This window comes from Linderina pennispora (assembly GCF_002104995.1).
Source record: "Linderina pennispora strain ATCC 12442 chromosome Unknown DL89scaffold_7, whole genome shotgun sequence".
In the NCBI taxonomy this organism is placed as follows: domain Eukaryota; kingdom Fungi; phylum Kickxellomycota; class Kickxellomycetes; order Kickxellales; family Kickxellaceae; genus Linderina; species Linderina pennispora.
Genome location: NW_024468255.1, coordinates 154,183 through 180,893, shown reverse-complemented (window position 1 = coordinate 180,893; position 26,711 = coordinate 154,183). Strand labels below are relative to the sequence as shown.

General features: G+C 54.7%; 10 protein-coding genes and 2 non-coding genes across 12 annotated transcripts; 4 read left to right on the top strand and 8 right to left on the bottom strand.

The window, feature by feature from the left end:
- Positions 1–9: 9 nt before the first annotated feature.
- DL89DRAFT_267658 (urease) lies at positions 10–3,007 on the top strand. Its single transcript, XM_040887593.1, has one exon. The coding sequence runs from the start codon at positions 234–236 to the stop codon at positions 2,916–2,918; it is 2,685 nt and encodes an 894-aa protein (XP_040743123.1). The 5' UTR covers positions 10–233; the 3' UTR covers positions 2,919–3,007.
- Positions 3,008–3,044: 37 nt separating this feature from the next.
- DL89DRAFT_160980 (CHAP-domain-containing protein) lies at positions 3,045–3,925 on the bottom strand. The gene has a single exon (XM_040883661.1). It carries the CDS (start codon positions 3,804–3,806, stop codon positions 3,093–3,095), a length of 714 nt encoding a protein of 237 aa, XP_040743122.1. The 5' UTR covers positions 3,807–3,925; the 3' UTR covers positions 3,045–3,092.
- Positions 3,926–4,149: 224 nt separating this feature from the next.
- DL89DRAFT_160979 (CHAP-domain-containing protein) lies at positions 4,150–5,523 on the bottom strand. The gene has a single exon (XM_040883660.1). The coding sequence runs from the start codon at positions 5,244–5,246 to the stop codon at positions 4,509–4,511; it is 738 nt and encodes a 245-aa protein (XP_040743121.1). The 5' UTR covers positions 5,247–5,523; the 3' UTR covers positions 4,150–4,508.
- Positions 5,524–6,041: 518 nt separating this feature from the next.
- Positions 6,042–6,884, bottom strand: DL89DRAFT_267657 (CHAP-domain-containing protein). The gene has a single exon (XM_040887592.1). It carries the CDS (start codon positions 6,826–6,828, stop codon positions 6,103–6,105), a length of 726 nt encoding a protein of 241 aa, XP_040743120.1. The 5' UTR covers positions 6,829–6,884; the 3' UTR covers positions 6,042–6,102.
- A 582-nt stretch (positions 6,885–7,466) lies between these two features.
- DL89DRAFT_160975 (CHAP-domain-containing protein) lies at positions 7,467–8,337 on the bottom strand. Its single transcript, XM_040883659.1, has one exon. The coding sequence runs from the start codon at positions 8,290–8,292 to the stop codon at positions 7,555–7,557; it is 738 nt and encodes a 245-aa protein (XP_040743119.1). The 5' UTR covers positions 8,293–8,337; the 3' UTR covers positions 7,467–7,554.
- Positions 8,338–8,785: 448 nt separating this feature from the next.
- On the top strand, positions 8,786–8,879 carry DL89DRAFT_t86. The gene has a single exon. It is a non-coding gene; the product is annotated as a tRNA-Tyr (tRNA).
- A 458-nt stretch (positions 8,880–9,337) lies between these two features.
- On the bottom strand, positions 9,338–9,766 carry DL89DRAFT_160974 (uncharacterized protein). The gene has a single exon (XM_040883658.1). The coding sequence runs from the start codon at positions 9,611–9,613 to the stop codon at positions 9,371–9,373; it is 243 nt and encodes an 80-aa protein (XP_040743118.1). The 5' UTR covers positions 9,614–9,766; the 3' UTR covers positions 9,338–9,370.
- A 54-nt stretch (positions 9,767–9,820) lies between these two features.
- DL89DRAFT_t75 lies at positions 9,821–9,894 on the bottom strand. The gene has a single exon. It is a non-coding gene; the product is annotated as a tRNA-Ile (tRNA).
- A 175-nt stretch (positions 9,895–10,069) lies between these two features.
- On the bottom strand, positions 10,070–10,952 carry DL89DRAFT_322802 (glycoside hydrolase family 24 protein; the record flags this gene model as incomplete). Its single annotated transcript, XM_040891354.1, has 1 exon — positions 10,070–10,952. The coding sequence occupies one exon, from the start codon at positions 10,950–10,952 to the stop codon at positions 10,134–10,136; it is 819 nt and encodes a 272-aa protein (XP_040743117.1). The 3' UTR covers positions 10,070–10,133.
- Positions 10,953–12,342: 1,390 nt separating this feature from the next.
- DL89DRAFT_223713 (uncharacterized protein) lies at positions 12,343–13,239 on the top strand (the record flags this gene model as incomplete). Its single annotated transcript, XM_040884654.1, has 1 exon — positions 12,343–13,239. One exon carries the CDS (start codon positions 12,343–12,345, stop codon positions 13,237–13,239), a length of 897 nt encoding a protein of 298 aa, XP_040743116.1.
- Positions 13,240–15,330: 2,091 nt separating this feature from the next.
- Positions 15,331–16,850, bottom strand: DL89DRAFT_322800 (uncharacterized protein; the record flags this gene model as incomplete). Its single annotated transcript, XM_040891353.1, has 2 exons — positions 15,393–16,850; positions 15,331–15,357 (listed from the first exon to the last, which is right to left on the bottom strand). The coding sequence occupies exons 1-2, from the start codon at positions 16,800–16,802 to the stop codon at positions 15,331–15,333; spliced, it is 1,437 nt and encodes a 478-aa protein (XP_040743115.1). The 5' UTR covers positions 16,803–16,850.
- Positions 16,851–17,015: 165 nt separating this feature from the next.
- Positions 17,016–22,411, top strand: DL89DRAFT_267655 (MED14-domain-containing protein). The gene has a single exon (XM_040887591.1). The coding sequence runs from the start codon at positions 17,181–17,183 to the stop codon at positions 22,374–22,376; it is 5,196 nt and encodes a 1,731-aa protein (XP_040743114.1). The 5' UTR covers positions 17,016–17,180; the 3' UTR covers positions 22,377–22,411.
- The last annotated feature ends 4,300 nt before the right edge of the window (positions 22,412–26,711 follow it).

Sequence of the window (26,711 nt, the reverse complement as noted above, 5' to 3'; positions counted from 1 at the left end):
TTATTTCCTGCGCACCCTACCTATTACTTGTCGCCTCCTAGCAGCCAGTATTTCCAACCAGCACACTCATTGTACATAAGCTGTTATTGTGGCCACCGCACTGGGCATTCGAGATCGTTCAGTTATTTTTCACACACGCAAACTGACCCGAGTCACCTCATCACCCCCACCACCCTTTTCTCCTTCCTCACCCTGACACTCGACACCGCTTTTCCACCGCTTCTAAACACACCATGCGTCTCTTGCCACGCGAGCTCGACAAGCTTGTGTTAAACCAGACCGGGCTACTTGCTCAGCGCCGCCTCGCGCGTGGCGTAAAACTCAATGCCTCTGAATGCACGGCACTACTGGCAACCGTCCTGCTGGAACTCATCCGCGACGGTACCCATTCTGTCAGCGATTTGCAGACAATCGGACAAAATATCCTCGGCTTCAGACATGTCCAGCCGTCAGTCCCGCAGATGCTGCATGAGGTGCAGATCGAAGGGACGTTCCGCGATGGCACGTTCCTGGTAACCGTCCACACCCCCGTATGCACACTGGATGGTGACCTGCAGCTCGCACTCTACGGGGCTGGTATCGACATTGGCCAGGGCCCTGATAACTTCGCAGATATCAAGAACCCGAGCGACGACGAGCCCCCGGAGTGGGCGGCTGCAGCTGAGACTGCCCGGCTGGAGAAACTCACCACAATCAATACAAAGCTGTTCCCATGGAACGACGATATAGCCAAGGGCTATGAGCCCACCAGCGACTTGGCGTCGGTCGGCCACATAATCCCCGCGCCAGGCGTAATAAAAATTAACCAAGGCCGAACACGCTATGCACTTCAAGTCACCAACCACGGAGATCGTCCAGTGCAAATCGGCTCCCATTACCACTTCGCCGAAGCCAACCCCACGCTCGAGATGGACCGCGAGATCGCCTACGGCCGTCGCCTGGATATTCCCGCCGGAACCGCCGTGCGCTTCGAGCCCGGAGACACCCGAATTGTCACCCTGGTCGATATCGCTGGCAACAAGATTGTTAATGGCGGCAACAACTTTGCTCCCGGCAAGGTCGACCGCACACGTATTGCTCATATTCTCGCCGGGATGAAGGACCTGGGTGTTATGCATCTGCCGCAGGCGCTGGCGGTTACCCAGCGTGTTCCACGCCCGCGTACCATGGACCGTGCAACGTATGCTATGACATACGGGCCGACAATCGGAGATCGCGTTAGGCTAGGAGACACCTGCCTGTGGGCCGAGATTGAGTGGGACGCAACGGTTTACGGCGACGAGTGCAAATTTGGTGGTGGCAAGACGCTGCGCGACGGAATGGGCCAGACTACCCCTTTGCTGCGCCGCCAATGCCTTGACCTGGTAATCACCAACGCTGTCATCATCGACTATACTGGTGTCTATAAGGCTGATATCGGAATCAAAGGCGGTATGATTGTCGGCATCGGTAAGGCCGGAAACCCAGACGTCATGGACGGCGTTACACCTGGGATGTACGTAGGTACATCGACTGAGGCCATGGCTGGCGAAGGCAAGATTGTTACCGCTGCTGCTATTGATACGCATGTCCACTTTATTTGCCCGCAGCTTATTGACGAAGCCCTAGCATCCGGTATCTGCACGCTCATCGGCGGTGGCACTGGCCCCAACACCGGCACCAACGCGACCACATGCACACCAGGCGCCTACCACATCCGCACCATGCTCGAAACCACTGATACATTGCCTATGAACATTGGATTTACTGGGAAGGGCAATTGCTCGGAAAAAGAACCACTGCGCGAGCAGATCCGTGCTGGCGCAGTCGGTTTGAAGATCCACGAGGACTGGGGAGCCACACCAGCTGTCATTGACACATGTCTCACTGTGTGCGACGAGATGGACGTTCAGACGACTATCCACACCGACACATTGAATGAGTCTGGATTTGTCGAGCACACCATTGCTGCTATTGGCGACCGCACTATCCACGCGTACCACACCGAGGGTGCTGGGGGCGGACACGCACCTGACATTCTGGCTGTGTGCGGCCATCCGTCAGTCATCCCGTCATCGACCAACCCAACCAGACCGTACACTGCCAACACTTGTGATGAGCACCTTGACATGCTCATGGTTTGCCACCATCTGGACAAGCGTATTGCTGAGGACGTCGCCTTCGCCGAGAGCCGCATTCGTGGCGAGACTATTGCTGCCGAGGACGTGATGCACGACCTGGGCGCCATCTCGGTTATGTCGTCTGACTCGCAGGCCATGGGCCGTATCGGCGAGGTTGTTGGTCGCACTTGGCGTACTGCTGACAAGATGAAGCGCCAGCGCGGACATCTGCCTGTCCCTGAGAATAGCGATGAACTTGGAATCCCGCGTGCCTCAATCTACGATCGCGCCGACAACTTCCGCATTCGCCGCTATATTGCAAAGTACACGATTAACCCGGCCATTGCCCACGGATTGTCGCACGTTATCGGCTCGATAGAAGTAGGCAAGCTTGCAGATTTGGTAATGTGGTCACCACAGGAATTCGGCATCCGACCCTCCGTTGTGATCAAGGGAGGAATGCCGGTATATGCCCAGATGGGTGACCCGAACGCCTCGATCCCAACCGTTCAGCCTATGTATATGCGGCCAATGTTTGGAGCTCTTCCTGGAGGTGTGCGTAATAACTCGATCGCATTTGTGTCACAGGCCAGTCTCGATGAGGATTACGGCGCAATGGCGAAAACTTACAAGGTCACTAAGCGCCTGGTACCAGTCAAGAAATGCCGCTTCATTGGTAAGAAGGATCTGAAGCTCAACTGCGCACTGCCAAACGTCACGGTCGACCCGGAGACATACGAAGTCAAGCTGAATGGCGAATCATGCTCGTGCGAGCCTGCCACTGAGCTGCCACTCACTCAGAAGCACTTGCTCTTCTAGGCAACACATGTACTTAACCCAAAGAGACACTTCAATAAACTTATAAACACAAGTATACTATCAACATAGCAATACAATCAAACATTTGCACCTACAGAAAAAAGCATGCATCTTTATGATATCGATGTTTATTGATAGCAATATATCTTCCAGCGAATGAAACATAGACACATTTTAGTTGAGGTGGATATAGTTGAATGAGTTCTTGGGGACAGTGCGGGTGCCGTAGCGCTCAGTTCCACCCTTGTTGTACTCCTCAACCACAACATTGTTGCCTGAGACCTTGGCCACCCAAGCAACATGGCCGAATGGCCCGGCATTGGTCTGCGCAACCGCACCCACTTTCGGGGTACCGTCGACCCTGACGCCTGATGCGCGCGCCGCCTCATCCCACTCCTTCGCGTTACCCCACGCCTTGCTCTTGTAGCGGTTGTGGAAGTTGATGCCCAGACGTGAGTTGATGCGCCAGGCAACAAACGACGTGCACTGGCACTTGAAGTAGTTCCACTTGTCAACAGGACCGCAGTTGTCCTTGTAAGGATAATCATCCTTCATGCCGGTACTGCTGCCGCCAGTGGAGCCGCCACCAGATGAGCCACCCTCGCTGCACCGTCCAGCAACGTACCCGGAGGACCCAGTCTTGATGTAGTAGTCAGCGACGTAGCAGCCGTCCGAGGTCTTGCCCCACAGCGAGTTGCCCTTGATGGTCTCGCCGGAGATCTGGCAGGTGAGCTTGATGTCATCGCCCTTCTTGTAGGTCTTGACCACCTTGCCCGAGGTGCTGGGGCTGGAGCGGCAGTTGACAGTATCAGCCTTATAGATGGGGTAGGCGCCCGCCAGCGGAGAGATGGTGGCGAGGAAGAGTGTTGCGATTGCCGTGAGCTTCATGGCTGAAGGAAATTTTTTGGTGACGAGAGGAAGTGGGATGTTTCTTGTTACTGAGTATTTGGCTGATGGGCAGCCCTTTTCCTGCTCCTTTTATACATGTTTGTTCACACGTATGTTGACAAGTCCACCGCATCATGCATGTTGCTTTGGGACAGAGACCTGCTCTAACCAGTCGCTAAGTGGTCCCAGGATCTCACTGTGAAATAGAAATAATTTGTTGTTGTCTTGGTGGAATTGTATTTTTAGATAGTCTTTGAACTTTTCTAGACTTCAGCTAATGTACAAGTGCATACGATCTGCGGTTTTGATATATGGAAACGCGGGTGCTGTTTATTTTTAGACTGCCATATCATGAAGAAAAAGGGGGAGGTGTGCGGACTAGAGATATGTGGCTGCTTTGTAAGCGGACATGAGCGGCACACTTGTTGTGCATATCAATGCTGCATCATCACTTTTCTATTGGAGAAAATGGGATTCGTGGTTTCTCATGCACAGCAGTTCTGCAAGACAGTCCGCATGCGACCTGGCGGAATTCAAAATAAAACAAAATTCTGCTTCTGAACATTTGGTAAAGGCACTGGTGTTTTAACGGCAGCTGCATGTCCTTCCAGAAAATAGCGCAGGACTTGATGCTGACAAGAACTAGTGTGAAATGGGCTGTGATTGTAAAATATCTTACAGAAAGAGAAATATAAGGAAATTTTAGTTCTTGAGGTGGATATAGTTGAAGGCACTCTTGGGAACAGTACGCGTCCCGTAGCCCCTGCGGACACGGTAGTTGTACTCCTCAATCACAACATTGTTGCCCGACACCTTAGCGACCCAAGCAACATGCCCAAAGCCGCCGCCGCCCTGGTTGGTCTGCGCAATGGAACCAGGAGTCGGAGTACCGTCGACCTTGACACCCGAGGCACGCGCTGCATCGTCCCACTGGTTGGCATTTCCCCATGCCTTGCCCTTGTAGCGGTTGTGGAAGTTGATTCCCAGGCGCGAGTTGATGCGCCAGGCAGCAAACGATGTGCACTGGCACTTGAAGTAGTTCCACTTATCGACAGGACCGCAGTTGCTCTTGTACGGGTAGTCGTTGGTCATAGGTCCAGCCGACCCAGAGCTGCCACCGCCGCTGCTGCCGCCACCACCAGATGAACCACCGCCGCTGCACTGCTTGGCAACATAGCCGTTCTTGCCAGTCTTGATGTAGTAGTCAGCAACATAGCAGCCATCCTGGGTCTTGTCCCACAGCGAGTTGCCCTGGATGTTCTGTCCCGAGACCTGGCAGGTGATCTTTACGTCAGCATCCTTCTTGTAGGTCTTGACCACCTTGCCCGAGGTGCTGGGGCTGGAGCGGCAGTTGACGGTATCAGCCTTCTGGACAGGATAGGCGCTCGCTAGCGGAGAAATAGTAGCGAGGAAGAGGGTCGCAAGCGCAGTGAACTTCATGGCTGATGTGTTTTGTTGAGAAAAAGGTTATTGAGAAAAGTGCTTTTGGTTTGTTGCTGTTGAGTTTTAGTTGGCACAGCAGGTTTTTTCTACTCCTTTTATACATGATCAGTAATCCCCCGTCACACATCAACCAGACAAACACATTGGACTATCTGTCACTTACGTCTGTGCTTGCAAAAAGCACATCGACGTCGTGCATCCAACACCGCGAAAGAACAGTTCCAGGAAACTGCACATTCTATTTTTGTCCTGTAGTTTCTTTATTTTTAGAATCCGGTTTCGTTAGTTTAGCTAAGCTAGGCCGCTGCTTATGTACGGCTGCATGGGATTATCCTCACCATCTATATAGCATGTAAGCTATTTTTAGATCGGCACCTTCTGTGGATGCAGAAATTGAGCAAGGAATATGCAGCATCTTGGGTAGCGGTCATGGGCGGCATTTCTGTTGTGCTTTCTATATAGGTTCTACGTTATTTTTGGAAGCAGAAGAATATACTGTTTGTCGCTCATGCTGGTTCAGCAAGATTGCCTCCGCACGGAGCAACAGTCTACAAGGGTAGAACTACACCGCCAAATGTCCGCTGTTAAAAGTTGATTAGTAGCCAATGATATGTGTTCTTTGCCCAGTATTGGACACATTCAGCGAGCACGCCCCGTTTTCAATATTGCAGATGTTCATTGATGATTTGGTTTCTGATTTTAATATCCAAACTGTGATAAGCCAACTGATTTGACCTAGCTAACACGCTGTACAGATCCTCCTATTGCACAATTTTGTGCTGATAGGAATAGACTATTGCCGTATATATATTGACAGACATGTATCTTACAGAAAATGAAATATAGAATCATTTTAGTTGAGGTAGATGTAGTTGAACGAGCTCTTGGGAACGGTGCGAGTGCCGTAGTGCTCGGTTCCGCCCTTGTTGTACTCCTCGACCACAACGTTGTCACCATCAACCTTTGCAACCCAAGCAACATGGCCAAACCGCCCAGCATTGGTCTGCGCAACAGCACCGACCTTTGGCGTACTGCTAACAGTAACACCAGAACTACGGGCCGCATCATCCCACTCATTCGCGTTACCCCACGCCTTGCCCTTGTAGCGGTTGTGGAAGTTGATGCCCAGGCGCGAGTTGATGCGCCAGGCGACAAACGATGTGCACTGGCACTGGTAATAGCTCCACTTGTCGACAGGACCGCAGTTGTTCTTGTAAGGATAATCATCCTTCATGTCAGTGCTGCCACCACCAGTGGAGCCGCCACCGGTAGAGCCGCCACCTGTGGAACCACCGCTGCATCTTCCTGAGACGTATCCAGAAGATCCGGTCTTGATGTAGTAGTCGGAAACATAGCAACCATCCTGAGTCTTGTCCCAGAGGGCGTTGCCCTTGACGGTGTCGCCGGAGATCTGGCAGCTAATTTCGACCTCAGTATCCTTTGCGTACGTCTTGACAACTTCACCAGACGTACCGGGGCTGGAGCGGCAGTTGACGACATCAGCCTTGTAGATGGGGTAGGCACTCACCAGCGGAGAGATGGTGGCGATGAGAAGTGTTGCAGCTGCTGTGAACTTCATGGCTGAAAGGAGTTTTTGGTGGAGGGGGAAATGGTTTTCAAGAGAACTGTTTTGTGATGATGAGTATCTGGCTGTTGGCAGTCCTTTGCCCGCTCCCTTTATATGTTTGACTCCAGCTTCAGGCACACATATTGACGAGTTGACTGTACCATGTGCATGCATGTGTTTCGAGATAGAAACCTGCTCTAACCAGCCGCTACCGGTCTGAGATGTCTTTGAGCAATAGAAGAATTCTATTATTGGCACCTTGATAGAAATTTATTTTTAGACAGCGGTATTTTCTTGAACTTTTGTGGACTTCAGCTTATGTACGAGTGCATACGATCGGCGTTTTTGATATATGGAAATGTGCGTGCTGTTTATTTTTGGAATGCCACTTCGTGAGAAAAGGGGGTGTGCGGACAAGAGATATGCGGCTGCTTGGTAAGCGGACATGGGCGACATTGTTTCTGTGCACATCAGTGCTGCATCATCATTTTCATTTGGACAATGGAATACAGGGGTTCTTATGTGCGGCTGTTCAGCAAGACAGTCCGCATGCAGCCATGCGATCTTCAAGAAAAATCAACATCCAAGCATTTATAAATAGCATGTGTGTTCAGTGGCAACTGCATGCCCATCGGTCCAGGGAATAGCTTAGACATTGCTGCTGCCAAGATCTAGGAGTAAATGGCTTTTGATTGTAAAATATCTTACAGAAATAGAAATCCAGGGCAGCTCTCGATCTTAGAGATGGATGTACTGGAATGCGCTCTTGGGAACAGTACGGGTGCCATAGCCCTTACGGACACGGTAGTTGTACTCCTCAATCACAACATTGTCGCCATCAACCTTAGCGACCCAGGCGACATGGCCATAGCCACCACCACCACTGTTGGTCTGCGCAATAGAGCCAGGCGTCGGGGTGTTGTTCACAGTGACACCCGAAGCACGGGCTGCATCATCCCACTGGTTGGCATTTCCCCATGCCTTGCCCTTGTACTTGTTGTGGAAACTGATACCCAGGCGCGAGTTGATGCGCCAGGCGACAAACGACGTGCACTGGCACTTGGCGTAGAGATAACCGTCATATCCTGTGCAGCTGCTGCTCTTGAGCGGATAGTCATCCTTCATATCGCCAGGTGCGCCACCCCCACCAGTGGAGCCGCCACCAGTAGAACCGCCGCCAGTGGATCCATCATTGCATCTTCCAGAAACATATCCAGAAGACCCGGTCTTGATGTAGTAGTCGGAAACATAGCAGCCATCCTGGGTCTTGTCCCAAAGCGAGTTGCCCTTGATATTTTGGCCTGAGATCTGGCAGCTGATGTTGATGTCCGTGTTAATCTTGTACGTTGTGACGACTGTGCCCGAGGCACTGGGAGATGAGCGGCAGTTAACGACATCTGCCTTGTAGATGGGATAGGCGCTGCTCAGACCAGAGATGGAGAGGAGACCGAGGGAAGCGATAGCAAAGAACTTCATTTTACTGATGTGGAAGGTACTGTTTTTGTTGGTGATGGTATGCTGGCGGTAGTGCACTGGCAACCAGCCCTATTTATACCAGCGTTTGTTGAAGTAAAGACTCAGTTTCGTAATCTATTTTTGGCATACTCAATACGTGTTTGCAATGCATACATTGCTTAGATAACTCCAGTGTGTTGCTAAACAGATGCAAGGATCCGTGATCTATATATAGGCTGCGCCAACAGGAATGAGTACCTGCAGTGAACCGGATGCAACCTGATTGAACTATTTTTGAATAAGCAGCGACAAAACAGGAATGCGCCGATATATTGGCAATACCCAACTAATATGTACCTACTAAACTATGTCAGTTTAATAGTGTCTGTGCTTGCTGTCCAACGGAGACAATAGAAGATGAACCGGTAGAAATCAGCTCAGTAGCCTGCCTTTGCCTTATGTATAATTTAATTTTTGAAAAATCAGAGGTTGAACGGCTTTGTTGTTCGATTCGCCGACAATAGCTCAGTTGGTAGAGCGGGAGACTGTAGTGGAATTGAAAAATTCTTGAAATCTCTAGGCCACCTGTTCGAATCAGGTTTGTCGGATTCTTTTTGAACATCATTTTTCTTGCTGGAAATTGGTTTTTTGGTTCTGAAATTGTTGTCATTGCTAGGAATGAAGGCAGGTTTGCTGGTAGCGCCTGTGTGTGCTCTTGTTGCTTTTTTCTTCTTTTTTTGTGCATATAGCTGGTGCTCATCTTGTGTAGCAACACCATGCTCTGTGTGTCCGGCCACCAAGAACCTGCTTCTTTATCTGTGCCTGCATGGCCATTTTGCCATCTGTCAACTATAAGATGCTCGGATGGCTGGTTCCATAGACGCTATCTCGCCAGTACTGTTTGTAGATACTGTCACTGCACTTCAAGTATGCGTATAAAAGCAGCTGGCACCAGAGTACCACACCAGCCTGATGGGACCGTGAACGCACCTGGTGCATAGCAAACGCTCTTGGACCCAACAAAACGAAGGGCTGCCCTCCCTAGACTCTTTATCCTTGCTATGATTTTCTCATGATGCTCGTGAGCAGCACTCAATTGTTAGCAAACGACATGTGCATCTAGCGCACTAGATAAAGTGCAAGCTATACAAGTTCCTATCGACTTTATAGATGCGTCCACTTCCCTCAAATTATATACTTGGGTTTGAAGAGCGGGTGATGGCGCCCGCAGTTGCTGCCAGTGGCCGTGACGCCGTATTTGCAGGTGTCGTTGCAGAAGAATAAAAGACAATAGGCAGACGATACATATACAGCAGCAAATATGGATACGAGACTCACACATATGCCAGAAAAAGAGGTGCAGCGCTTTCTACGGTGAGAGTACCCAGAGGTAGCACGGAACACTTGACAATGGCCCCAGCCGACAACGTGGCAACACCAGAGTTGCTTGGTGCTCACAGCATGGTGTGGTGGCCAGCACCACGACGCATCGCGAGAAACAGCAAAAAGATGGCAAAGCAGCGCAGGAGGCAAAAGAAAGCAAAAGAGATGCTCACTACAGGGGTCGAACCTGTGACCTACGCGTTATTAGCACGTCGCTCTAACCGACTGAGCTAAGCGAGCCGAACCAACTGATGGATCCTCTTGTTGAGATCACACATTTTTTTTGTGTAAATGAAACTCCCGCTCTGTGGTACATTTTCTTGACAGCAGTCTCAGCCGCTCTGGCTCTTTGAGCAGCAAGAGGAGCTCATTTTGTCACGGACCATGCCGACCACTGCAGCTGGGACTTTCGAGTCTTTGCTTTAGATTGTATTGGTGCGAGAAATAGAGCGAAGTGGGTAGTTACATGGTGTTTTGATTTAGGCGCACTTGGGGTATGCCTGGGCGTTGGTGGGAGCCTTGGCAAGCTTGACCTCGGCATTGCGGCGGCGCGTCAGGCCAGACAGAACACGGCCACCAGCCTTGTTCCACTTGGGCAGCTCGCTGGCAATGACGGTGCTCGGGTTCTCACCAGCGTTCAGGCGCTTGACCAGAGTCGATGACTGGGCGCCACCGCAGCCAACATTGAACACCCACGACACTAGCGCACCCCACTGGTTCTGGTTGAGCTTGACCTTGCCGTTCAGGTAGTTGCCCAGGCACGTGTACTTGGGGATATCGTCCTTGAGCAGAGCCTCGGCGGTGGCCTGGGTCAGCGGGAACTTGTACTTGACCTCCTTGCAGCCCTTGGTCTGGCACAGGTGGCCGTAGCCGACGGTGGGCAGACCGATAGGATCGGGAGCCGGGCTCTTGACGAAGCCCTCAAACTCCTTGATCAGGTTGAGCGAGGCGGCGTTGACGCTCTTGCAGTATCCGCTCGAGGAACCGCCGCCAGTAGAGCCACCGCCGCCGGTGGATCCGCACTTCTTGGCAACATAGCCGTTCTTCCCAGTCTGGACGTAGTAGTCCGCAACATAGCACCCATGCTGGGTCTTGTCCCAGAGGTTGTTGCCGCTGACCGACGTGCCGGTTGTCTGGCACGAGAGTGTGACCTGCTCACCCTTCTTGTACGTGCGCACAACCTTGTCTGAGGTTCCCGGACCTGAGCGGCAGTTGACAGTGTCGCCCTTGATGGCGTAGCCGGAGGCAAGCTGCGAAGAAGTGGCGAGCAGGAGAGCAGCGAGTGTGACGAGCTTCATCTTTTTCGTATGTGTTTTGTGGAGGCCGTGTGAAGACTGGAGGGTAGATTGTTGTTTATCCTGTTGGTAATGGACTGGTCGTGACAGGCAACAGCGCTTCCTTTATATATAAAACTGGCTCCTGAATACAAGCATGAGGTATGGACTCGCTGTCGTAATATGCATAGTCGATAATTCTATTATTAGCACCCATGTCTGCATATCGCTTGTTTACTCTTCGGGCTGTGCTGCTGAATGGAAATTACCATTAGGCGGTCACTCATGCACGGCATGCTGCTGCCAGAAACAAGCACTGACCTAGAAGGTTTCGATAGTGTGCTTACGAAGCGAAGGCTTTATCCATGACGCCCGACTTCCAGAATGTATCTAAAAATAAACCGACGTGCTGAATCCACATAGTGCAAGCCCCAGGACGATCTCTTGTAAGCGCGCATGAGCTTGCAGTTCCAATGGTCTAAAAATAAATTGTCGAGATACAGATTAATGCTGCTGCCTGACAAAACCGCTATTTACGTTTATTCAGCTAGCAGCGAGTTGGTGCTATGTCTCGACATGCGAATAGGTCTTGTGCAGACTATACATAGTCCAAATATATATTCTCCATTAGAATATTCACCAAAGAATATGAATAAATGCGTTTCAGCTAGTCATACGCGGGATTTTAAATCATTGAATTAACTATTTACTTGGTTCAAATATCTGGTTACAGACTCTACAGATGTAGAGTGCTACATATAGTTTCGTAGTGGGCATTCACACCCCAGTTATAGCACAGTTATTTGTTGAGAATAGTCATGCGAGTGGCGATGATAATGTGAAATGTGCACATGTTGTTAAATGCTTCGAATGGCCAGTGTCTCATAGAAACATAGAAACCTGGCCATATGTCTATTGCTGCATACATTTCTGCTGAATGTCAAATTAAATGAATATGGCGAAGGAGGGTATTCCACCTGCCAATACTTGATTATTAACATGTGTGGCTGAAAGTAAGGTTATGTGTCATCGCTGCAGTGCAAGGCTCCTGGTATCATTACCGTTGTTGGGTCAGCGTCCACCGCCAGAAGAATATCATGCAGTAGTTGCATATTAATGGCTGTGCATCAGGATACAGGCCACACCAGTGATATCAAGCAGGGAAGCAGCATATGCACAGCCTTAGCAAGCAATAACGCGATCTATTGGCGGGGGTGACGTGGACGGGCTAGCATCCACGAAATCCAAACATTTTTTCACACAGGTTCGGCGATCAGTCGGAAAATTCCCCAAGCGTGGGAAGCCCACCGCCTTCAGCGATAAGGGTAGACGAGACCAGTTTGCTGCATTCTTTTCTTCTCTGCACTCCTGATCCATTCTTTTTCCAAACCGCCCACTTTAACACAAACACGTTATGTTTTCTTCTATACTTTCTCGCCGCATCGCCCCGACAAACTACAAGTTTGTGCGGTTCCTCGAGACATCAGCCAAGGAAGTGATCCTGACCCGTCACACGGGGGCAGACGCCGGCATTCTGACGCTGACGCTGAACCGGCCCAAGGCCAAGAACGCGCTCTCGCGGAACCTGGTCAAGGACTTTCGCGCAGCCCTGGAGGAGATCCGGTTCGACAATGACGCGCGCGTGGTGGTCCTGCGCAGCAGCGTCGCCGGAGTATTCTGTGCTGGCGCGGACCTGAAGGAGCGCGCAGGCATGACGCCGCAAGAGGTGTCGCAGTTCTTGCACAGCATGAAAATGGCGTTCCGGGAGCTCGAGTCGTTGCCGCAGCCGACCATTGCGGCCATAGATGGGGCGGCGCTGGGCGGCGGCTTCGAGATGTCGCTGTGCTGCGATCTGCGCGTGGCCGGGCCGCGGGCGCTGCTGGGGCTGCCGGAGACGTCGCTGGCGATTATCCCGGGCGCCGGCGGCACCTTGAGGCTGACCAAGTTGATTGGGCCGTCGCAGACCAAGGCGCTGGTGTTTACGGCGCGCCGACTGGGCCCGTTCCCAGCCATGGCCATGGGGATTGTTAACGATATGGTGGAGCACCCCGAGTGTATGGATGAGGGAAAGCCGGCGGACCAGGAGGCGGCGTATGAGCGGGCGCTGGAGTGGGCGAGGGAGATTCTGCCCAACGGGCCTGTGGCTGTGCGTATGGCGAAGCGTGCTATCGATCATGCTAGTACTGTGGATCCAAGCACTGGGCTTGATGTCGAGCAGCTGTGCTATGCGCAGGTCATTCCGACCGAGGACCGGCTCGAGGGGCTGCGTGCGTTCAAGGAGAAGAGGAAGCCAATTTACAAGGGCTGCTGATCACTAGTTGGCAGTCAGAATTAGGCAAATAAATTTGTGGTCTCACGCCTGCTTTTCACAAACTTGCCTTGTTGCCTTCCCTTAAACCTTCTTTTTACTAATTAATGGACACGTACAACAGCGATTTGCAGACCGCTGAGGCGGTCACTGCCGATGCTATCAGCAGCGCCCTGAAGGTGCTGCAGAAGGAGTTCCAGCCGGACCAAAGCGCAGCACTTGACGATGACACTGAACACTCAGGCGACTGTGACCCCGACGACGAGCCAGGCGCCGTAGACTCTGGCAGCTTTGATCAGTGGATGGCCGAACACGCAGTGCTTGAAAACAGCTCAACCAACAACGTGTCGTTAGAGAGCATGTGGTCGGCCGGCCTGGATAGCGAGCACGAATGCGACGAGGTAACGGAGAAGGAGCGCAGTAGCACCGATATCCACGACCAGTGGGCTCGGGCGCGCCTGCAGTGGGCTAGCGGAGAAGCGGCGGAGGACGATGTAATTAGCATTGGGTCATCGTCAGCCGAGGAGGAAGAAGACGAGGATGTGGATATTGCAAGTGACTGCAGTCAGTATGATGAGTACGCGCAGTTGCATGATCAAGACGGTACAGGTATGACGCAGAATGTCCAGGATGCGCTTGAGGGATTCGGGCAGCTTGTGGCGATGCAGATCCCGGCTAGGGTGGAATACGATGCACACACAGAGGAGGACCAGGAGGATGTGGCCAGCGCTATGTTGTCCTTGATTCAGCCGACAGACCTATGCAAGCCAGAAGAACTCGATACGCCAGCCGCAGAGCCCACCATACAGCCTACGGAACCTTGTATGTTGCCCACAGAGCCGAACGAGCAGACAATAGAGGCCATGGGCCAGGCATCGCTCGATGAGATGCGCCGGGAAATCGACGAGAGCATCGAAAGGTCGAAGAAGATTGTTGATGAGCTCACAGCGGAAGTCGGCGTGCCAGCATCTGAGGATCTAGCGGAGGAGGAGCCATCAATCGACAAGCTCAACACACAAATATTCATTCTGAGCGGCGAGATCCAGCAGCTGGAGAGCGACAAATCGCAGCTCATGCATTACACGAAGCAGCTCGAATCTGACAACGACGAGTATTTGCAGATAATCGACAGACTGGAGAATCGTGTCAAAGAGCTCGAGGCGTGCGAGCCAGAAAACGAGGCCATCAAGAAGCGGATGCAGGTAGTGGCATCCAAAGTGCAACGCTTGATGGCAGAACTTGCAAAAAGCGGCACGCAGCTTCGGGAGAGCCGCCGGGCGCAGCAGGCAATCGGTAGTGAGCGCGACAAAATATTTGGGCGGTGTCGGGAGCTGGAAACCGAGTTGAAGCGTGTGGAGAAGGGCTTGGAGAGCGAGCGGTGGGCGTACAGGCGGGCCAAGGAGGAGCTGAAGAATGTACGAGATAAAGATGCCAACGAGCAGCAGCGGTTGGCGCTGGAAGCCAGGGTGGCAGAGCTTGAGAAGCACTGTGAAAACCAGGCAGATAGGGTGGAGATGGGGCGGGAGCGCGAACGGGTGCTCAGCATCACGCTGCGGGCAGTGGAGGCTCGGCTCAGCGATGCACAGCAAAGGTTGGGTGTGCAGCAGCCAGTTCCAGTTGATGAGAGCCGAGCGGCGCTTGACCTGCAGATGATCGAGGAGCGGCGGCAGACGCAGCTGGTGAACGAGCGACTGGAGGAGGTGATGGCAGAGCTGGAGCGCGAGCGGAGAGAGAACCAGATGCTGGCTGCAAGAGTGAAGGAACTCGAGGGACGGAAGCGCAAATACGAAGGCGAGGAAGGAGAGGAGGCGGCGGTAGGCGAGGCGGCTAGGAGTCACCGGCGGACGCAAGACGGGTCGCCGTTCTCTACACCGCAGAAGAAGCACAGCGGTGGCATGCGCCCGACATTAGGGGCATTGTCAGCTGGGTCGTCGCCAGCGTGGTCGCCGAGGCCCAAGCCGGTGACGCCCAAAGTCAACCTGCGTAGCCATACTGCTACTCCGCCAGCGCCCACCAGGCAGGCGCACACAAAGAGCCGCAGATCAAGCTTCTTGTCGCGGTTTCTGTAGACGATTAATTTATTCCTCAGGCTGTTCAATAAAAACCATAGAGATCTCCTGTCTGTCCTGCTCGGCCAGGTGGTTGAGGTACTTGACAAAGCGCAGCACGCCCTCGTCACGCAGCACCAGTGCAAGCGAGTTGGTGGCAGGCTGAATGCGCAGCAGCTCGTCGGCATCGGCGATATAGTGCGTGGCACCGCCCCATGCCTCGTCGTCCCAGTCGGTCTTTTGGGTTAGCGACAGAGTGACGTCAAGACCGTTGGGCTCCAGTGCCTGGTCGTGGATCAGCGTGTAGTGGCCATGCGAGAACTTGCGCAGCTCCTGCGATCCCTTGATCAAATCGAGAGATGTCAGGGACTTGAGCAGGCTGGCGAAGCTCTTTGACCGCAGGAAGCCGGCCAGGTCCTTGACCAGCGGAGTCGTTGGCTCGGCGGCCAGGTACTGGCGCAGATTGGGCGGGCCCATCAGCGGCGCCTCTGACCAGAATCCGTCCGAGAGCTCCTGCGAGACCTTCTCAAAGACGTCGGAGCGCAAAAAGTCGCGCAGCTCAACACTGCTCTGCTCCATCAGGGCATCGAGGATACGGGTCTGGGTCTCGGGTTTCAGGTAGTCCGGGTTGACCCACTTTTCGAGTTCACAGGAGGTGTCGGTGAGATCGGCGACGGCGGGCAGGACAGATGCAGGCAGGTGGGGGAGGTGGTCAGGGTCGGGAGTGATCTCAGGCGTGACAGGGCCGTAGAACCAGCCGGTGACAGACCAGCGCTCGCGGGCAAGATCCTTGACAGTGACCTCTTCGACCGTGTGATACGAGACGAGGCCGGTGCGGAAGAAGCCCATGGAATTGAACTCTGGCACAATGTGCTCCTGGATGCTCGTCGGATGGCGGTTCTCGTCGTTGCCAAACAAACCCAGGGCGCCGCCGTCCTCCGCCGACCACTCTTCGTCGACCAGGTAGATGATATAGGCGATTCTGCGCGCCAGTTTGCCACGGTGGACGTCGTCGTCATGGCACAGCAGGTGGTTGGTGGACTTGTACCGCTGGGCTGCCAGATCGAGGTAGCCGCGGGTGAGCTCCAATCCGGTGATGCTCTCCATGAATCCGACGAATTCCTCGCCTGCCATGTAGTCCCTGAGCGCCTTAATGTGCGGTAATGCGTTGAGCGCCAAGTCGTCGGTCTGGTTGAACTTGTACAGGTCGTTGGATCGGTGGTGCCACGTCAGCGTTTTCAGCTCCTCCTTGAGCGCCAGCAGGAAGTGTTTGGGGAACACGTTGGTTAGCTTGCCGGTGTGGAACGGCGATGCGACGATTGTGCCAGTGCTGTCGCCAGAGGCGATCGTGGTGGTTGCCGAGAGCGAATCGCTGGTGTAGGCTGTGTGGAAGGGAGTAGTGAAATCGGCCGTGAGCAGCGACGGGTTGAGGCGGATGTGCAGGTCGCTGTCTTCCTTGCCGTGCGGGAAGTCGGAGCGCAGGTCGACGCGCGGCTTCTTTGTCGTCTCCTCGGGCATGGCGTAGGTATGCGGATATGGAGAGAAAAAGGGTTCAGCAATAAAAATTTTTCGGGTTCAAAGTGCAACCTTCATTTCTGGGCTTTGCGGTAGTTGTGGCAGAACAGCGAAAAGAGGGGGTGGCAGGCCCCCAGCCAATCACACGCGCATGCCGACATTGCATTTATTTTCTTTCCCAGTCTTGCTTTTCGGCTGGTCCCCGCCAGAGTTTCCCTCCTCTGCTTTTTTATTCTCTCCTTTTTAATTATTAATCCCGACGCATTCTCAACGCTAATTATTCTCCTTTGCAAGCGATCGCGCCCTTTGGTCAACCGCTGCTCACATTTACCGTTCTTTCGCGAGATACTATCTTCCAGACGGCGTGACATTCTACTCTAAATGTCCAGCGTTCAACGCGTTCCTTCGCGAGTAACCTCGGACAAAGGCAATACACAAGTTCCAGAAGCGCAGACACAGCCCACCATGGCCGACCTCGGACGTGGCACTATCCCTCGGCAGCCGGAGCACAGCCTGTCGGGCAACTTTAGTGGTAGCGACTACGGCAGCGGGTCCGAGGCCGGATCTGATACCGACCTGCCGCAGGTGACGGTAGACATGATTCCTCTGAGTGTCATAGTGACCCGCATGGTAACATACGCGTACACGGAGCTGGTGACGCTTATCGAGACACTGCCGAGCCGGACAGAGGAGAACCGACGCGAGGAGATCCAAAAGTACACCCAGCATATACGCGAGCAGCTCACGAAGCTGCTGGTGCTGGTGAAGTGGTCGCGGAACGCCCCGCAGATTCAAAAGTGCCAGAACGCAATTGCGTACCTGCAGTCGCAGAACGAGTACTTCACACGGGCCGTTGATGGACTGTACGCAACGTATCTGGCATTGCCGCAGGCGCGATTGAGGAACTATGATGTGCCAACAGCGGTGGATGTGCTGACAACTGGCACGTATCAGAAACTGCCTAGCGTGGTGAAGGAAGCATTTGTGCCGCCGCCCATGCTGACCCGTGCGCAGGTTGCGCAGACTCTGGAGGCGATCAATGGCATTATTAGGGCACGCATTCTGCGCGGCGGGCCGGTGCCTACAGCTATGCGTCGGTACTCGATAGACGGCGGCAGGGTGACGTTCACAGTTGCAGGCGAATTCGAAGCTACATTGACACTGCTGCAGTATTCGAATGTGCCGTGGCACGTCGTGGGAATCAAGCTGCTGGTGGGCTCGGATCCGGCGCTGACAGGCGAGATGGCTATCCGGCTGGATAAGCGGCAGACAAACGACATGGCGCAACATTGCCAGACGCAGCTTCTGCAGGAGAGCGAGGTGCCACAGCTGGCGCGCCTGTACGACTTTTTGCACATGCAGAGCCTCAGCATTCTGCTTGACACTGTAGCCAAGCAGGCGGCCGTACTGCGGCGCGTGCGGTGGGAGAATTTGCTGCAGATTGAGATGGGTGCCGACAAATCGGTGGTACTGCGGTACTGGACGTCGTCGCGTGCAGCGGCTGGCCACAATAGCAGCGGCGGCAGCCGTGGCAATGCGATTGTGATCAAGCCCTGTCCTCTGCCAGTGCCGCGGCCAATCCACGCCTCGGCGATTGAAGGTCCCGATGCGCTGGAGGCGTCGCCAGACGATGCAAGCGATAAGCACGAGTTCCTGCGGATTGAGCAGGATCGGCGCAACCTTATCCCCAAGCTTGGGCTGAGCATCACGTGGACAGCGCATTCGGGGCTTGGTCAGACACACACGTGGTCACGCACGGTGGCGCAGGCGAGCGAGCTGAGCGAGGATCTGGCAAACGGTGGCGGTGTCGTGCTGGATAGCGAGGGCATCAACGCCGAGAGATTATTGCGGCAGGTTACGTGGCGGCATTCGGTCAAGATCCTCGAGTCGCTGTACAGCTCAGTGGTGGAATCGGGTCTGTTCGATGAGGGGGCTGTTGAGCTGCTGTATGGCATGGCGTCGGGCGAAGTGAAGCGCAGCGTGAGTGCGTCAGAGATTACACAGGCGGCGGTTGTGCCGAAGCTGCGGGCGTGGTACCGCCAGGATGAAGGCGCAGTGGATATCACTGTCGATGCATTCACAGGCCGGCTGGTGGTTCGGGCTTCAGAGGTTGTGTCGGTTAGTGCGTCGCTGAGCGAGGCCATGATTGGGCAACTGGCAGACCAGGCGAACCGCACGCCGTGGAGGCTGGCGGAGCTTCTGGTGGACATGCGCTCGAGTCTGGCGCTCGCTGATCTGGACAGCCTTGCGTTCCGGTCGCTGGGCTTGCGGCCTATGGGTATGGCTACCTGCGGGCTGCTGCCTGGATTTGTGTTGACCGGCGTCAGGCGCCGCGTCGAGGCCAGCGTGACGCCTGCGGTGGCATCGGCACAGTCGTATCTGATGGGATCACCGGCCGTTGGGTCTAATGGACCGGTGCCAGCGGCGGCGAATTTCCCGTTGCGGATCTCGCAGCAGGAGGCTGATGCGCTGATGCGTGGAATTGGCACTGAGCAGCCGCTGAATCGTGTGCGGTTCTACAAGATCGAGGGATGCGATGGCGAGTGGTACTTGATGGGGGCAATGACAGACCGGCTGCATTTCCGGCTGGTGCTGCTGAATCCGCACCCCAAGGACCAGCTTATGTACGAGGTAGGCCAGGTCATTGCCCTACAGGTCGATCGACTGTTCTCGTCGGTGGCGCGGCGGCTGCTGGCTGAAAAGAAGCTTGACCCGAGCATGGTGCGTGCCAACAGCGGCAGCGGTGGCCAGAGCAAGCGGCTGCGCGAAGACGGGGCCGAATGGGATGTAACAGAGCGTGTGGATGCGATGCTGTCGGGCCGCACTAGCATCACATTGGACTACCTTAACGCCCTAGCATCGATGTGCCGCGCACGGCTTGCGCTGCGGCTTCTGCAGACACAGCTCACGGAGTGGAAGATTCCGTATAGCTTCCGCATCCCGTCGTTCTCGACGTCACCACATGGGCATCGTGCTGCTGTGTCGAAGGAGCTGTCAGTTGTCGGGCTCGACAAGCAGGGGCTGTACGAGCTCGACGAGCAGGTGCCGATCCTGTATCTGCCGATAGCAGCGCTGATGCGTGCATCGCCTATAAACTGGCATGTGGCTAGCAGCGGTGTGCTTGCTGACGAGGCGAGAAGGATGGTGTCGGTGCGGATAGCCTCGGATGAGTTGGACCCGGCAATGCGTAGTGATAGCGCACGGCTGGTGGAGTACCGCACGTCTGACGGCAAGGCGTCGTCGGCGGCACAGACGCTGGTCGGCAGACACGTAATTCCCTGCCAGGTCATCGCCTCAGTGCCTGTGGCGCTGGACGGGCTTCCGGCGGCGGTTTCGGCAGCCCATGCCGATGCAGTGTACTTTGGAGCCCACGCAGGCCCTGACGGCGGATACCACGGGCGCGGTTCGGGCAACACCAAGGGCGGGTACAGCAAGATGATGCTGGTGTACAAGAACGTCGGTCGGGCTCTGCAGAGCCTGATCCGTGACTGGTCCGAGCACCACCTGATGACGCATGTTGCGCGCCAGCTGTGCGTGTGGGAGCAGCGGTCTCTGCGGCGTATGCTGGCGGCCACCACCGCGTTCTATCCGTTCTGTGCTGGGCCGTATACAGGCGCGCTGACTAAGATGCTTGGTGCCAACGAGCATGCTGCAACCGAGCTCGTTCTGCAGTGCTTGGACTCGCGGCTGCTGTCAATCTCGTGCCGTGTGCCAGAACCGTTCACGGGCGACCAACAGGGCGAGCTGTCGTACCATCTTACTATGGCGGAGGTGGAGCCCGAGTCGAATCGCATTCTGCGGATCGGGTCGACCTGGCCGTGGGCGCACGGTGCAGGGTCGAGCCGTCGCAGGATGGGCTTTGAGGTGTCGGCGGATCTGTCGCGCTGGCTGCGCACATTGCAGGCGCGTATGAATCTGACGGGAAACCCCCTGTCGATACTATCGCTGGTTATCCAGATGACACCGCTCAGCGACATACTGTCTACTACAGGGCCCATGGTCAACATCCGGTCGTTGTCCCCTTCGCTGGCGCTTGACTCGATGATTCCTGTCGGGTTTGTGCGGATGCTGGGCGAGACTGAGCCTGAGGACAAGTCAAAGCTGGTGGTGGACCGGCTGATGACGATGAAGGAGCATTTGAGGTCGTCGTTGGCCGAGATCAGCGACCTGAATGTAATGCCAATGTATACAGCGGCCGACAACATCCGGCTGGTGTTCAATACGCGGTTTGTGGTAGATGTACGGCTGGTGGCATACGACACGTTCCACATCTCTGATGTGGTCGCATCGGCGCGTGTGTTTGCCGGCTCGCTGGTGGCTGCTGGCAGCAGTGCGTCGGCGCCCGCGCCTCTGGTGACGGCAGCGATGGAGCCGATCCCGCGGTTTGCGCAGTGGCTCGAGGCCCTGTCGACCAAGATGACACTCGACTGGGCTCGTCTGGAGGAGGCAGTGACGGTTTTGTTCAAGGAGGTGGCCTCGGATGATGTGATGGGCGATCGGGCGGCAGACAAGGCGCAGCGCATCCGCAACTTGCAGCGCAACTTGCACCGGCTGCGGCCCGGGGCGACAAAGGTGGAGGCGTTCATGTACAAGTTCCGCGAGCTGCACATGCGCCAGAACTCGGCACGGGCGCCGCCGTTTGTGCCGCTGCCCCCGACAGCACTGCTGTGCACAAACGCCCAGCTGCTGGTGACGCTGCGGTCTTTGATGATGTGGATGAAGATGTCGGTCAACGTCGTCGACAGCATCGAGGCGGTGGTGTCCAAGTATGTGGGCACCGGACATTTGAGTGTCGACGAGGTGCTGGTGGATCGCCAGGAGGTGCTGGTTGCTTATACAGGGTGCCGCGGGACCGTGCGCTGCGAGTACAAGCTCAGCCTGGACGCTGTGCCAGCAGACGACGAGCAATCGGAGCCGCAGGTACCGGCAGAAGCCGCAGACAGCGCAGCAGCGGAGGAACCGGCTCAGAAGCTGGCGAAGCTGGTGGGCCTGTTTAGCGTGCCGAAGAACCTTTTGCGCGCGGCGTGGGATGTGCGGATTCTGCCTATAGTGCGTCCGCCAAAGGGCGTGTCGGAACGCGTGGCCGCGTATCTTTCGGGGATCGTCGACCGTCTGGGCGCCGAGAAGACGGCAAGCACGCTAGTGAAGCTGCTGGCGATGCCGGCGCACCTGCTGGAGGACACTGTGCATATCGCCATGGAGATGACAGGCAAGGTCAGCGTGGCGTCGCTGGAGACAACCCACAACTTTTCGATCGTCCTCGACACCGACGCGTCCAGCGTCTGCTTTGCGCTGACCTTTGCGCTGCCGGACCGCAACCTCACCGTCGTACTGTCGTATATGCTGCTGACGGGCACTGCCGAGGTTGTGCATGTGATCGTTGACAAAACGGCCCCGAATGTGGTTAACCAGGCGCTGGAGGAGCGGTGGCGCGCGTATGTGAAGAAGGTGATCAAAAAGCTCGACGACCTGACGGCCTTCACCCTGGACATGGGCAAGGACGGAAAGTCGCGCTGGCTGGATATCGTCAAGGAGCTGCACGCCGAGGCGTATGCCGACCACCAGTCTTCAGCTTAAGTCGCGTTTTGCAATAAAACTACATTCGTATCGTATGCCGCAGCAGCAAAAAATGTGGTGGGTGGGAGGATGTCGCCCGCATGGTAGTATCATGCCCGTCATCGAGACATAGTCTCGTACGGCCTGAACTGGAATATGCGCGCGCAATAGCTAACAGGTATCGGGGTATATAAGACCGCTCCAACTCGCCAAGCACCGCCAGCAAGCCCAGCCGTCTCCAGCCCCTTTCCCGCCCGAGGTCAGGCACCAGGGCAGGTCCTGAAGGCGAGGGAGACTGCACACTGAAGGAGTCTCAACAACAGCACAACCGGACACTGCCCCGGCTAACTCAAGCGGGGTCTTCCAAGGAACCATACGGAAACAGCCTTAAGATGGCAAGCTAGCGAGCGCAATGGGCCATTGCCGGAGGGCATCCTGCGCCTATCGCTCTCGGACGTGTTGGCACACGGGCTATACACTATGGAAACGCTAGTGCCCCGCATAAGACCAAACCGACTGAGGGCCGACTTCCCACACCGCATGTTTCTCCGGCTTCGCAAGTGCGGGCTCGTCCGGCGCGTCAAACAGCAAGCATCAGCTTGTGAAAGCCGTACCTTGCCTAGACGCCAGAGTTGCCCGCACTGCTCCACCAGAACGGTATTGGGGAAATTGTCGGCCCCGCCGCACGTCCCGAAAAATATCCAAGGGCCTCTGCTTCGCGCCGCCGGGCATCGAACTGCGGGCGCGCACACGCGCACCAGCACCCGGAATTGCAGCACTAAGACCCCAAAAGCCAAGCGAATGCCCCAGACTAAACCTGGGCTATAGTTTCCGCTTTGCTAATTTTTGGGAGAAATTTAGCTGTATTTGTTCATGATGGCTGTGATCGGCTCCGGCCTGGGTGGGCTCTGTGCTCCCGATACTGGATGAACGCTGAGGGGCGATAGTAGGAAGACGCAAGCTTGCCGCTTTTCGTCTTTTCTCTCCCGAGTCGCGGGTCTCGGGCCTACAGGTGTATCCAGCGTTTTGCGTGCGTTTGGTCCGGGATCCAGGGGAGCCTATTTTCGGATCTGTCCAGCACATGGCTGTATCGTGTGAACCAACTGTGGTCTGTAGAATGACAGCGAGTGGCACCCCTGAGCACGGGGTGCGCTGCTCGCTGCTGCAGGAGTGCATTTGTGGGTGTGGAGCACACATCGCTATTGCGGCCTGCTGATGGAGCGCGGGTTAGGCTGTGTGCATGCTGGAGACTACGCCCGTATTCTCGCGCTTAGTTTGGGGCTGGGCTGGGTGGGCATCGCCTTTGTTCATCCAGAATGGGATGCTCTGATCCAGTCGACGGCACTGTGGCCCGGATGTGAATCTTGCACTGCCTATCCTGTTTCGGGAAGCTATTTGCTTGGTGAGTGCTATTCGCGTCCACCTTTGCGCTTGAATTGGCTCTGCGTTGAAAGGCGTTGGCCGCGTCATGGCGAGAATCCTAGCTTATTCTGATCTATATGGATCGGTGATGGGCAGGTACTGTGGAACACATTTGGGTTGGGAACCATGAAAAGTTTTCTTGGGCCTGTCACTAGGAGGGAGGTTGGGTGGGTGCGGACAGCGGGCAAGCGACCCGTCCGCCTCATTGCCCCCATTTTAGACAGATTGGGCTACGGGCTTTGGGAAAAACTTCTTTTCCACAATGCCACGATATTTGCGCCAAAGTGTGAAATATCTACTAGCCAATGGCAATTTTTGATAGTACTGGCTCACCTTTTATTTTTGCGTGCTTTTTGGCCAGCCACAGGTCTCTGAGACAGAGCGGGTTTTGTATAAAAGCCCGCAGCATATCCTTTGACAGAGGACTACTTTTCCAGGCACGAAAAAAAGCTCTACTTCTCCCTCCAGCACTCCTCCTAAAGCACCTTGGTTCTTTTTTCCCGGCTTTTACACTTTTCCAATCATAAAATGAACTCGACAAAGACATCGCCCTCGCTGAGACCGCTGGCCTCGCCGCCGATTCACAAGATCGAGGTCGAGTTTGCCGATCCGGCGCTCAAGCTTGAGGCCATCAGCGAGCTGTTTGACCACTGCATGACGCCGATTGCCGCGACTGTCCAGCACTCGCAAAACAAACGGCAGAGCCGCGCGCGGCCTCTGTCGGCGGCGCCGCAGCTGCAGCTTGATCTGAGCCACTTGGCAATGTACGAGCAGCCGTCGTCGGCGCTGATGTCGCCGGCGACGCCCGACGAGTATCTGGAAGAGGAGGAGCCGATCATGGGCACGTTCTCCGACCTGCGCAGGAAGCTGTATGGCACGCAGAACCGGGAATCGTCGGCGCTGGGCATCGAGTTCAACTAAGGCTGTTGTTTGCTTGCTTCCTCAGGAATCAGTTTCCTTCTGGAACGCACCACTCCCTCCCTGTATGCTTATTATTTCCTTACGTCTGTTTATTTTATGTTTACTCCTCCCCTTTTACCATTGTTGCTATAGTTTACCAGACATTACGTTCCTGTTTTAAATTTTGTTTCATTAAATACGCCGCTTACAATCTAAACTTTTGTTGTCACTGGCCATCAATCGAGCCCCGGAGCCACCCCCTCCCCATGCCCCCTGTCGCTTGTCTGTTTAAGCATAAAGTAGGCCTGTTTGAACCTAGCATGGCATTGCGCCGCATTGTGCTGGCAAAGCATGTACACAAATGATGCACTCTTCCCTTCCTTGGTAGCGCCGCCGGAAGCTGCGGTTGGCCGGCCCGGTTTTCCCACCTGGGCTCTAAAAACAGTCTACGGATCGCACCATGAACCCGCCACACGCATGCCCAGGAGCCGAAAACCAGTTTCTGCGCTGGCCGGCCGATATATGCATTGGGTCGGGGAGTGAAAATAGAGAAAACGTAAACAAGCACAAGCGAGGGACACGCAGTGCACTATTCCTTTTCGAGGTTTAATGTAGTCTTGGATTCGTGCTACACTAGCGTTACGCACTCCTTATTTTTGGATCCTGGTACCCAGAAGAGCCCTACGCACACGCCTGGTGTTGTGATCACTTTCGTGTTGACATTCCCTATTTTCACCGCTCGGGTAGTGCGAGATCAAAACAATAACAGCATTGCGTGTAACTATCCACCAAGCAATATTAGACTCCGCTCATGACATGCAATGTTGCGTACATATGGTACTGACTGAACATGACCTTGGGGATGGTTCTGTAAATCCGCTGCTTTCCTGTTACTCAATCGCCTTGAACGCAGAACTGTTCGAATATCTGCCGCCCTGCTATTTTGTTTTTTTGGAGCTGCTTAGATAAACGGGCAAAACAGAATTTCCGCCTGGGTTCAGCGCGATCTTGCCTTTTTTTCCCACCAAAGGCAAGTAAATGGATCCTGCCAGATGTATGTCAATAACTCAGAGGAAATCAGGCGGGATCCACCCTGCAGCTGGGTCAGGGGGTGAGCATGCAGAGCGAGTGCTACTGCTCCTTCACAGTGGCTCCATTTGCTGAATGAGTGGTTGCATAACAGCTGAGTCAACTGACAATCCAGACATGGCTCGCATTACTGATAACACAGGACGATGAAGGGAACAAAACTGATTTGCACTGTCAATGCTGACCTGTCTGTGGGCATTTTCACCCCCTCCTGTCGCCCTGTCAGAACTGTGCAAAAAATGGGGATCCACCTCCACTGGCTGCATGCGGTCTCAGACCACGGCTCGGACCAATGAATTCCAGATCAATGAATCAGGGCGGGATTGCAGTTTCGGATTAGGTTCCAGATGATGGCGACAATCGTAACACCAAAATTTTGCGGCGCGGAGAACAATACGCGAATCGGCGCTATTACATCGGCAGCCCAACCTGGAGCAACCCAGCCCTGTAGTGATCTGTCTGCCCGAGAATGCTGGGCCTCAAGATGCTCCACCCCTCCACCAACCACCAGCCGATTATTTTTTTTTTGTTTTTTGCTCCAACAGTCACCATCACTTTTTCTTTTTTTTTTTTTCGCCTGCAGAACCTTTATCTCATATCCTTATCATGACTCGCGGAAACAAAAAGTCAAAGGGCAAGGGCGCCGCAAAGCCCAAGAAGAGCAAGGCAGAGATGCCGGCCGAGCAGAAGGCACTGCTGAACGATGGCTCGCAGCCTGCAGCCGAACAGCCAGCATCATATGGTGCCGTAGGCGCACCAGCACCACCCTCCGATCCCTCGCTGGCCGACCAGATGAACGCCTGCGATCGATGCAAGCGCATCAGCAGCCACGCCCACAAGCCGTCAACAGCATCGTCTACCGGGTCCTCGATCACCAGGGCTGAGGCCGAGCTGGTGCCAAAATTCGTCGCTGCGCAAATGTCCGAGTCAGGCCTGCAGGACGTC